At 36.0% G+C, this 12,763-nt stretch overlaps 1 protein-coding gene across 1 annotated transcript in view; it reads right to left on the bottom strand.

The window, feature by feature from the left end:
• Positions 1–12,763, bottom strand: part of HHIP (hedgehog interacting protein) — a 72,200-nt gene that overhangs the window by 6,774 nt on the left and 52,663 nt on the right. The window contains exons 8-11 of the mRNA XM_010709568.2: positions 12,116–12,237; positions 10,045–10,168; positions 9,254–9,384; positions 8,632–8,713 (exon numbers count right to left, since the gene is read on the bottom strand). Of these exons, the coding sequence (XP_010707870.1) occupies positions 8,632–8,713; positions 9,254–9,384; positions 10,045–10,168; positions 12,116–12,237 (459 nt within the window). The remainder of the gene's footprint in view (positions 1–8,631; positions 8,714–9,253; positions 9,385–10,044; positions 10,169–12,115; positions 12,238–12,763) is intronic.

The following is a 12,763-nucleotide window of genomic DNA, read 5'->3' as shown; positions in this document are numbered from 1 at the left end:
AAAAAGAGGAGGAAGATTGGGAATTCTTGTTTACGTCCCACTTCAAGATCAGAAGAAATGTTGAGGGAAAAATAAAATTAAATTAACTAGGTGAACCTGTGGTTTCTAAGGTACCAGTGAAGCCCAGGTTACCAGGATAGTTAGCTTTGTCTAGCAGGATTTTGATATTTCGAAGCACAATGGGGCCATTCAAAGTAATTCTAGATAGGTTAACATTTTTATAAGGAAAGCAAGCACACATACCTAATGTCACAGAATTCCCTCACTAGCTGACTGGGCTTAGATTTTTTTTCACCCATTTTGGCATGCAGCTTTTTAATGGTACATTGCAGAGCTTCTCACATTTTTCTTTGAAGCAGAATAACAGAGCACAGGATCACTGGTTTGTTTCACCCTAGCACTTTCTCTGCTCACGCTTAATTGCTGAGATGATTATTTAAACATCCATTCAGAACTGGTCTGCCCAATGATGTTAAGAACAAAAAGAATGGGTAGATGTAACATTGAGTGTAGTACCAACTTCTGATTTCTAAAGTCTCTTTGAGAAACAGATTCAAACTTCTGTATTATTTAAGGGCTTTGAAACAGTATCTCTCATCAAAAATCTCTTCAGCTTTTGTGTTCATGCATTTCCACGCTTTTAATTATAATGCATTATTTTTTGACCTGTAAGAAATTCCAGTTCCGTAGTGATGAATGCATTACATGTGATCTGTTTAGGGAAGTTCCTGCACTTAAAAATTATATGTGAGCTTTGCAGCCAACATTGTTTTGAAAAGAGGAATACAAATGATGTGATTTTCTGTGGAGACTTACGCAGATTTTAAGTAAAAATATCTGTCTTCTAATTGCTACCTCAGGAAAAAAAAATATGTACAGCCATCTGCATAGGAGGCAACATTCTTTCTTCATCTGTCTCAAACTCATTTCTTTCAAGCTATTTTAGATGAAGCCCTCTCTTTTTCTTGTTCAAACACAAGTACAGCATTGTGTTTAGCAGGAAGAATAACCTCAGGTTCCTGGAGCATCTCTTAGAAAAGAGCTCCAGTGGTATCTCTTCAGCAAAGAATGATCTCCTACATCAAGATATTTTATTTGTGTAGACGGTTATTTACTTTATTAACAGATACAAAACATCTACCTATGATAGTGCTGGAATATTTAGGTTCTTTTTATTCATATTTCATTAGGGATCCACAAATGCCATTTTGTATCCACCACAGCATGACTGGCCACTTCTATAATTTAAAGTTTTCTAATGCTCTCGGTGCTTGTGAATATAACTTTGCCTTTTATTCTACCATCAATCAATAACTTGCACTCATCAGCCTTGGATAATATTTATTAAAGGTGGGGTGGAGTAGAAACAAAGATGGAAAAAATTCTGGTTGGCAGAGTGCCTTAGGAGAAGAGTAATACAAATGCAGCTGCAGCAGAATCCTTTTTGTGTGTGAGAAGAATTACTGTTTTTCCTTATTTGTACTATGGGAAAAGCCACACTTCTTTCTCAGGATTGGAATGCCATTCTGGTACAAACACATATCATGAGAAAGTCTCTGCCCCACAATACTTACACTTTACATTCTTAAGGCTTTAAGGGGTGGAAATTTTCAGGTTCATTGTAAGTGTTTTGAACTGAATCTTACAAAGATAACATAAGTCTCAAAACTGACTGCTGGGACTTGATCTTTCCAGCACTTAGACAGCGTAAGGTTTTGTTTATACAACTAGTGCTTCGCTGTGTCTCCTGACATGGAAAAAGGAGGGGAATAGATGGAGCCACACTGTGAGCTGGAGAGAATTTTTTTACTTGTCTCCCTCAATCTATAAAACTCGAAAGGGTACAGCTTGATTACTCTTCCAGTGAGCAGTACTCGGTGTGCAGAAAGTCAGCCAAAAATGTAGCTGATAGTGACTATTTATATGGTCTGCACAATTCTAGTTATCTTAAAGAGCTGTTCATATATACAGTATGGTACAGTATATCTTGCTTGTTAAAACATGCTTTCATGAAACTTTGTAACAAATCTAAGTGTATGGAACATGGAGGAAAAGTACTGGAGGCTGGGGCCCTTGCTGGGTCCCTTCACTAACATGCTCAGTGAACTGAGAATTCTTGACTGTAAAATATGGAAAATAATTTTGACTGTGTTACTGTAGCTGGTGTAGGCACGTAACCTCTGTTGTTAGCTTTGAAGCATACAAAAGGCTGACAAGCTTTATTAGATTAGAACTCATCATATAATTGCTTAGAATTCCATGCTTTCCTTCGTACAGCTTTTCGCTGCTCCACAGAGTGTGCAGTGATTTAGTTGTTGCATGTGTGTTAGCCTGTAACTCAGATATATGTAAATCAATGCAAACGGAGGGTCAAATTCATCCGTAATACAATGGCATTGAACTGAAAATAGTTCCTCCATCATGCCCTCGACACAATATTAACAATCTCTACTTTCCCACCAAAGTGGAAAAAAAAGAAGACAAAATTTTCTTGGATGTTCAAATTCTAGCAAATGAGAGGGCCACGGAAATCCTGATTGTGGTACGAAATATGTGAAAGTAAAATTATACCTCAATTAGCTGCACACAAGATATTAGGTATTAAAGTGATATCCTAAAGTTTATATTTTTCCTTTATAAGGAAAAATGTCAAGAAAAAATAATTTTCCTTCATTGTAATTTACTACTTGTCACAGAATAAATATAGCATCTCTTCAGGTACAGTTTCTAAAATTAAAAAGTATACCTTTAGTCCTGGGAGAGATGCCAAAAGCTCGTTACTTGTCTCCAGATTTACTACATGGGAATAATGTGGAAAAAACTCGCAGCTTTTAAGATTTAAACTCAGCAGCATATCAAATTTATTCTTATATGGTATACTTGTTCATGACCTCTAGTCTTAAGAAATTCTGTCATGTTTGAGAACTAGTCCCCAGTGAAGCCTGTATCAATGTTAATAGCTAAGAGGTCAATGCAACTGCTAAACAGTTTGTATTACTGTCAGGGTGGTCATGAAAACAACACCTGCTGCATGAGCACTTGGCAGCTGGGTCAACAGGCACTGTGGGAATTTATCAATTTAGGGGGCCACTTGCATAACACTTTGACTGATGAATTGGGAAAGACTGGCTTACTGAGCTAAAGCTGCTCTATTATGTATGACTTTCTTTAGGATGGCAGAGGCTTCCTGCAGGCTCCAGAAAATAAGCAGAAGATAAACGGAGCTCTTTTTGCCTTATAAAGTGATAAAAAGTGAGAACTCCTTAATAGCCAACACTAGAAAGACTTAGAAAAATGAAAAAAAAATCCCAAACCAAAACAAAAACTTTACAGTCAGTGAGCTGTGATGTGATTGAAAAAAATCTTTAGGTTTTTCCATCGTGGTTACAAAGGAGGTTTTGTCAAGTACTTCTGTAAAGTGAAACTCTCTAGACTGGTATTCGCAAAAAGCTCTAATTTCTCTTTAGTGTCTCTTATGGGAATACTAACTGCATGTGGGTAGGTAAATGAGATAAGAATTTTGCATGCTACGGCTAAACTAAACATAATTAGACATTAATTCTGGCTTTCCATTCCCTCAAATGACTTAAGGGATAGTAACTTTCTGAACAGAAAGAAATCATATGGCCCACCTGGGTTGGTGAGAGCATTCACCAACAAAATTTGCTCATTCTGCAGACAGCCTGAGGTAGTATCTTCACCATATTTATCCACTATATAAACTATATATACTATGACCCATCAGAACTATGTTGATGCAGATCACTCTAGTGCTGTATGTTTCTGAGCTTCCTTTTTCAGAGTAATTAAGTCTTCAAGGTGGCTTTCACGAATACTGCTTTTACACCTTACAATCAAACACTCTTGTCTCATGGTAAAAAATAAAATCACTAACATTCTTGTCAAGAGGCTGAATGTTGTCAAAATGAGATATAACCTAGATATAATTCAGTGATGTTAGAAATCATTCTGTTTTGAAAAGACTCTTTGATAGTGGGCATCTCAGAAGGCAGCGTTGGAAATGATGATGAATAGAATTATGCACTCTGGAGGGGCATGAAAGAGGAATGAGACGGTTTGAATCAAGTTCAAGCTTCAGCCCAGTGGAAAGCAGCTATTCTGGCTGTTGATAGAAAACACTGTGAAATCTAGATCTATAAGGTGTTAAATATATGGAGAGGAAGAGGAATTCTTCTTACGTGTGCACGGACACTTACTTAAACTCCACCTTCCCTTCTGAAAATTATCTGCTAGGTCCAGTGAGCCACACTATTAAACACTGTTAATTATCAGCTTTGAAGTTGTGGTATAGACTGTTGAAAACATAATTTCATAGGGAAACAGCAGTGCGTGACTATTCTTCAAACTTCCCTGTGTTTAGTCTCATCTTTTAAATGGAATTTTTTTGCATTCCTTGTCACCTTTCCCTGTGCTTTTCCCCTATCTTCTCTGAACCTTTATTATTTTATCTGGAATTTGCTCAGGAGTAAAAGCAATCTTAAGTGTTCTAAAAGAAGACTCACAAAGCCACAGTGTGGCTCTGCTACCAACTTACACAGTTTGTTTTCTTTCTTTCTTCTTGGTATGCCCCCCTGTATGGTTTTCATAGAACAGGTGCTAGTAATGTTTGTGTTACAGCCGATACAAGCTTATCTACAGATATTTCCTATTAAAATACGCATTTTTTTAGTGCTGCCTGCATTTGATTTTCTCCTCTCATGATACGAAAGGATTATATTCTCATTTCTAACAGGCTTGTCTCCTATTTTCTCTGTTATTGACTGACTTGAATATTTGGGCTGAAACATTTTCTGTATCATCATTTACATAATTATTTTGTCTATAAAAGTTTTAGTGATTATGGTTAGAATGTACTTGTAGAAATAGGCAGACAGAAAGGTTATAATGTAGGAAGCGTAAGGCTAGGAAGTTTCTCTTTTTTGGGTCCCAAGGAGAATTTATAAAATGCTTTTAATTTGCACTGATCTTTTAGAACATCTGACTATCACTGTCTTTTATTTGGGAATTATGTGCCATTGCTCTTTCTCCCTCTGCTTTCTCATTTGTTCCTAGCCTTTGAAAGTATCTTACTTCTCATAATGTTCCTTTTATTTTTTTGATAATCATCAATGAATGTATTTTTAACTTACGAAATTAAAAAATCTGTTATTTTAACCAATTTATCTTTTTTTATGTGTTTGTAATACTTAAGGCCTCTCTTATCTCCTCCAATTGGAAAGCTATATAAGGTATTACCCATACTCTTCAGTCTATTCAGTTGTGCTGATATGTGGTATATATATGTTCTGCAGCGCCTCCTATACTTGGTTTTTGAATTCAGGTTGTAATTTTCTCAGTTTCTGATTTATCACTACATTGTCTGAGAGCTCCCAAGTACCAGTGTGTCATTTCAGTAACACTGTCATGGAGGGAGGGATTATTTAGTTCTGTTTTTCACAGGAGGCTGTTTAGTTATTGACATGAAGTAAAGAGAAGTTTCCTGTGGTACCCTGTATTCTGTGTTACAAATTACTTTTGATGGAGGTATTCTCATTCTCTGTGTTTATCATATTTATTCATTTTCACATATCACCTCCGTGTAGCCCCTCATTTTTATTGCATCTGAAAGGTTTTAGGATTGGACCTTCCCACTGCTCATAACTGAAGAGTCATGCAAAGAGTTCCTTGGAGTACTCTCATCCTCTGCTCTTCTCATGGTTTGAAAAGATCACTTCTTTTGAAAACTTTCTACTGCTAGCGATATCCAAATAATAGTTTTCTCTCTTGAGCTCTTTCAGACAAGGAAGTCAGGGTCACAGTTAGGTTTGGGAAGAAGTCTGCTTATGCACTAGTTTTCTATAAAGATCAAATGAAACAAAATCCTGCATCTCTTTGTAACATCTATTATTTAGAATAAAAGGGTAATTTTGTAAGCTTGTAGTAGCTTATGTACAACCACTAGAAGATTGTTTTTTTTGCATGAAGCTTTTACTTTCCATCAAGGAATGATAATTGTACTTTTCTGTAGTGCGCCACACATATGGAAGGCACTATCTGCAAATAGATTAATCTGCTAGGGGCCACCCCTCACAGTTTTGTTATGGATTTCTAAGCAAAGAATTTCTAAGATGTGACAAGTCAGTACCTCAGTAACTCTATGCTCATAGCCTACGTGTAGTACTTTTGTTCTGTGTTTTAGAAAGCTGTGTTAGACTTTGCACTATTATTTGATGTATTTGCATGGTACGTATCTTGAGGAAGGCATTAAACAGAACAGCAAAATAGCAATATGCAAAAAATATTAGCCTGTGGTTGACAATTTATATATTAATATTAATTGAGCTTTACATTTGCCAAAGCCATGGAATTTTTGAATTGTTTAGAAGTGTAATATGAAATTTGTGTGATGTGGTAAGTAGAGCTGCAGTTCTCTTCTGTGAAAGAAATTGGCTATCTTAAAAACCAGCAGTGGTAATGAAATAAAAAAACCCAGCCAAACTCAAAACTTTGCTTGAATGAAAACTGTCCATGTTTCTACAAAGTGTTACCAAACGCTACATCCCCTTGCCATAGTCTGTTTAATCTCAAACGCATGCCAATTTACAAAAGTATTTTATAGTTTTCTGGTTACTTTCACCAGTAACCAAACACAGTCTTGACCGTTTTCCATACGTGAAAACAGCCAAACGTGAGTGCAGCAATGGGAGGTCTGGCCTTTCAGGTATGTCAGCTGAAGACCACCCTACTGGAAGAGGTAACGAGAACAAAAAGCCGAGGTCAAACAAGGCAGCCCCATGTAATTAGATACTAATAGTGGATTTAGGGTGTAAAATTCACTTAAAACCATACACCATCAGTCTAAACAATCCCAATAAGAATAGCAAGTTTTGTTCTAGAAAAATATTTTTAATACCAAAAGCATAAATAAAACATCCATTATAGCCTTGACTGACAGACTGCAGTAACATCTGCTTCCAAATTAGTGCCATAGGTTTGGGTAGCATAATTAAAAAACAGTGAAACTCAACTGGGACTTGTAGTAAGTACAGTGTGCACCCAGTGTCATGAATTTCTTATCAATTTTACGTGTTGTCTTAATAACAGTTTTTTGAGTTTAAATTCCAGCAAGAAAATAAATAAATCTCTCATACAGTCAACATCAAAATAAAAAAATGAATGTCTGACTGTAAGTCAGGGTAAACATGCTCAAGGGTAAACATGCTGAAGTAGATGATGAACTGATAAACGGATAATAATCTAGGTTGTTTTTGTGGGGATGATGAGTTCAAAGTAATTAGTGACAGACTTGATTTCTGTTGGCCCTTTCATTTTGTGTGTTAATTTTTGATGCTTTTGCAGAATGGATGTGGCTTTTCCTGCCATGGACTTGGCGTCATGGAGCAGCAAGATCCATCACTAAGGAAATGGTTTTTCACCAGTCAAAGTAAGTGCTTGTCACCTTCTCTTATTGCTGCTGAGGCTGCATAGGGGACTAGCTTTTTGCAGTCTTTCCTGGTTCCCTGACATTCTCATAGCTGTAGCTGCTTTGCAAAGTACTTGAAAGTAATCACATCCCAAGAAACTCTGGTTTGGTAATCTTCATATATTCTAGTTTTATAGCTGGTAAATTAGATTAAGTAACTGTACCAATTATATTAATTTTGTATCTTATAAATCATATGGGTGGGATTCATGAGCCTCTTGGAAACAGCAGATGAAACAAATGCTTGTGACTTGACTGTATTTTTGTCACATTGTCCAGGGATGTAAGTTTTCTTTCATTTGATTTTCTTTTGTGCTCTAAACCTTCCCAGTAAGATATGGATGAATGTAGGGACATAGAAGGAACTTGAAAACTAGTAAGCAGTAACAGAATACAGCCACTGAGGACTGGGCCCTCTGTATTCTTCTCTATCGGTAGCATCTTCTAGACAACAGCAGAGATGTCTGGGAAAGACTGAATTTGTCCCTCAGAGCTGGTAGCAAAACTGAACTTCTGAGGAAGTGAAACTGGAACTGTCTGGGTAGTAGCTGGTGAAATTACTGAACTAATTATCTCTATGGTACCTTTCCAGTATACAGAGTAGATATGGTCAATCAGTATTAACCTTTTGTGCCAGCTCTATTTGTGAACTGTCACAGTGCAGTGGCAGGCAAGGTAGCAGTAGCCTTGGGAGGAATTCTAGTATTCTGCCTTCTATAGGCACTGTATAACCTTTGTAGCAGCTACAAGTCCTTTGGCTTCAGACCTACCAGCAGCATATTTACTTGTGCTGATCCATATGGTTTCATTTTAAATGTGTCTCAACTTCTATGAAAATATCCAAAAAATGTGAATCTTAAGTGGGAAAGTTGTCAGCACTTAATATGATGTAAAAATTAGTAAAAATTAGAGGCGCTTCTACTGTTCTGACAGTCACCTTCTATGAGAGTGATTATTTCAGTGAATTTATCCTGCTTGCTGCTGATGTTACATTTGCTTATAAGAAACCTGTGCACTAAAAATATTCCTTCTTACTTAATATGAGTATTGTACAGTGCAGCTACATGGAAAGAACTACATTTTTATTTTGTTTTTTAAACTGTTGAAGGGAAGAATAATCTTAGGGACTAGTGCAGTGCAATGCTCACCTTTTTGGGTCAATGATCTTGTAGAGTTTTCCATTGTGAGCCTGTGTCATACTTTTACTGTTTGATAATATGTAAATCTCGCCTGTTGAAGAAATCAATACATTAATTAGTTTTCATTTCTTAAGATGTCAAACACTTCTGATCTAGCTATATATACACAATGAGGTTAAAGATACTTTGGAGAAAACACCTCTAGCTGAAATATACTACAGAATCATTGCTATCTGAAAATTTCAATAATTTAATATATTTTTCATATTGTATTAATTGGTAAAAATATATGACGGGGGACTTATGTATTAAAAATGAGGATCCATCTGCTCATGCAGATCTCCACTGCCCATCTGTAACACTGGAAATAAAAACAAGCATATGACTTGTGTCAGAGTGAGTGACAGAGTTCACAGAATGTGAGAGAAAATAAGAACCTTTGACCCTTTCTCTTAACAGCTCTTCTTACACAGCTGGTAAGGTGTGGATGAAACAGCAGTGTAGACAGCTTTGGCAAAGGGAAACCAGCCTTCAGATTTCTTCTTTTTAAACGTTTACTGTGGTTTCAAATGGTTTAGCTAGCATACTTAGAAGACTGATAATTTAAAAACATATATTTTTTCCTGTTTACCTAGTTCATCTTCACCAAATCCCAAGACAGGGCCTGAAAAGAAACCTCTACATGATCCGCTGTTGCCAAGACAGAGGGGTTTCTCTTGCCACTGTTTAGTTGCAGGATTCTGTTGCAGCGTTAAAAAATTTCTATATTCAAAAACACAGAAGGCAAATTGTTATATTATGTTCTGAATATAGAATTTTCACTGTCCAGATAAATAAGTAAACACGTACAGGAAGTAGTTCCTTAGGTAGATCTATACAGTTCATCATCTTATTTCCTGCCTGTTATTTTTCAGATGCCTAAAAAGCATAGAATTTCCCTTCCTGTCATTCAAACATTACAAGATTAGGTTTTGCTGCATTGTATCTAGTCATTTGTGAATGCTGACCTATTTGGCATGGTAAAACTATACTCTTGCAATTAAAAAGCATTCATTTTGCTCTATCAATGTCGCCATAAAACCCAGAAAGTTTTCCTTATCTTATCAGTTAGATGAGTTTGGCAAATAATTCCATGATTAACATTTACTTGCATTATAAAGTAAATGATGAATGTAAATGTGAAGTTAGTTTCTTTGTCTGTATATTATTCCAAGGATTAGAAATGTTACCTATGTTGCCCTTCATTAGAATGTCGTGCTGCTTGATTCCAAATCTAGAATTTAATCTACATCATCACGTTGCTACTTTGGCAAAGCGACACAATATAAAAAAGTCTGTTGCTGTTCTTTCATATAGGAAGCTCATAACAAAATATACCTCATATATATTTTATGTTTAAGGCTGAAATTATAAGGAACTTACCCATTGCGGTCTCCAAATACATAACTTCCATAGAGCCTTTCAGACTGGCAACCTCGATAGACAAATCCACCGACCAAGGCTCCACTGCTGAATGGTTTGAATTCTAAAAGTGAAGGCTCACTTTCTAAAAAGGAACTACCATAGTGTTAGATCATACGCAGTTTCATGTTTTGATTCACATTTATGAATAGGGTTATTACTTTCAGAAAGTAATTAATTCCCTTTAAATGATCCTGAAAATTCAAGGTGTATAGCTGGAAATTAAGCATTAGGAAAATCAGAAAATTACAACGATGTTTGTGAAACGGTTAATTAGGAATTTAGGTAGGAGACACTATAATTACCTTCTTCCATGTGCACAGGCCAAGAGAATAAAACTATACCAGGATTAGGTCAGACTTCCATTGAAGTTAATGTGATTACTGCTATTAACTTTTATGTGTCCATACAGTCTACAGAATAGATCTCTTGAACTTCAGGAATACAATTAAACTCCCTTCACTGAAAAGGGGGCTTATACTTCACCAGAACCCAAGAGCACAAATTCCAGTGATTTTCAGCAGAACTTGTTTTCAAAGCCATTCAGTGGTTTAAGAAACTCTTTCAAATCACATTTGAATACATTATGTGTGTTGTGCACCGTAAAACACTAATATTGCTGGGTGTAGCTTTTTATGGTAATTTTTTGTGCTGCTATTATAATTGTAGTGCCTACACTTTTTTTTTTCTTTTACAAAGCTGCAATTTAGTCACATGAAGTAATATCTTGGATGACATTTCAATGTAAATGTGCCTATGCATTCAGATATTGCTTAAGGTAAATGTAGGCTCAAATTGAAATGCCAACTGCATAATTTTAAATTAAGCCACAGCTGACAGAACTTTTTGTTTCAGAGGAACTTTGTTTTTAGTTGGAGTGATCTCTGCAGGTCTTTGAAAAAGGAATTTCCTAGATTGTGCTACAAAAGTAAGAGCTGAAATTCTGTGTTGGAGAAAAGGATGATGAGCATTTTTTATTTAAGCAGTTGACCCATAGCCTCGTATTAAAATAGGCAAGCTGTTCTGGATAGACACAATATTGCTTAGTTTACTCTGCAATAAAGATGCAGTCAAAATTCCATTGGAGCAGTGGTTTACCAAATACTGTTCTTTGGTTTGGCTTTCATAAAATGCACACAGAAAATACATGCAGTAACTGAAGTGGAACAATTGCATTACACACTGGGACTATGATACTAGTCAGCACAACTGTTTTAGTGGGGATGTAAATAAAATTTGGAAAAGTTCTGTTCCAGGAAATAGGTCGGTTCTTGTCACTTTTACACACTTTGAAATTTATCACCTTTACCACCACGAATTAGGAGCTGCTAAATGGTTACAGAAGACAGATGATAGCTCAGATTAACTCTTCTGGCTCACCTGACCTAGCAAATGATCTTGGTATCAGAGTTAAACATTTAAGTTGTGAGAGGCAATCATACTGATTCAGAGAGCACATAAAACACTCTAAAATTTTAAGTTACTAATTGAGTGTGTTTATCCTATTGCAATCTGAACTAATCTTTCGTTATGAAGTAGTAGCATGGTGCATTTCTCTAAGTAAGTTGTTCATTTTTAGTAACATTTAAACACAGAGCTCAGTCATTTCCCTGTTTGGTTTTAGTCTGTTGTTGTCCTTCTCATTTTTTCCATTATAGGAAGCACATTACATGAGGTTTCCATTCTGTACCTTACAAGGTTATTTGTGAATGACTAAGTATACATTTTCATCACTTCGTGATATTCCGAAATCTTTTCCTTATAAGCTGTCATTTGCAACTACAATGAGATCTTTGAGTGACTGACAACTGGCATATTTCCCAAATCTTATTTATAGTCACTGTTTTGTCTTTCATCTTTTATCTTCTTCTAAAGAAGATATCTTCTGTAGGTTACCTACAATGCAGTCAATGCAGTAAGTTGCCTATTATGGCTTTACCATCCCTTATCTTTTGTTTTCTGCTTTCCTTTTATTATTCCATAGTCACAGTAGCCTCCTGTTTCAATTAGCTTTACCCTGGATAGAACTTACCATAGTCTTTACCCTTTATTATCTGTAAGATTCTTGCTGAAGATCTGTTCTTTCCATTTGAATCTGAGCAAAGTATTGTTAAATTGATGTTTACATCTGCTGGGTGGTGATCCACAGCACATCTTAAAACAAAAAATAGAAGAAAATCCATGAGATATACAGGCTCTTAATGTGTAATTCTCTAACAACAGTATGCAGCATCACATTTTGAAGGATTACGCTTTGTTGCTTCTACTCCTTTGAGAGACATGTTTCATAACAAGCCAAAATATCTGTCTGAGAGGTGCGTCAGATCTGTGCACGAGAGATAATATCTTTCCCGTCCCTGCACCATGGAGAGCAAATCTGTACTTTTACCTAGTGATGGAATGTACTCTGCTCAGTATCACTGGAGATGAACATTGCTTTAGCCAAGCTAGATGAGAAATTTTTGACTGCTTAGAAGTCCAAGAATTTACTCCTTATCTGAACAACTTGAATTTCTCATTTTTTTCAAATTATGCCTTTTAGTGTCACTTCAATACCACCCCTCACCTAATTTACTGAATTATGTGTTGTTTAGTTAAAGTGTTGCTTTCCTCCTTGTTGTTGTTTAGATTTCACCAGATGTTCTCAATTTTTTTTCTATGCCTTTTTCTTTCTCAGTCA

Source organism: Meleagris gallopavo, chromosome 4, assembly GCF_000146605.3.
Source record: "Meleagris gallopavo isolate NT-WF06-2002-E0010 breed Aviagen turkey brand Nicholas breeding stock chromosome 4, Turkey_5.1, whole genome shotgun sequence".
In the NCBI taxonomy this organism is placed as follows: Eukaryota; Metazoa; Chordata; class Aves; order Galliformes; family Phasianidae; genus Meleagris; species Meleagris gallopavo.
This window is presented reverse-complemented; position numbering and strand designations above follow the sequence as displayed.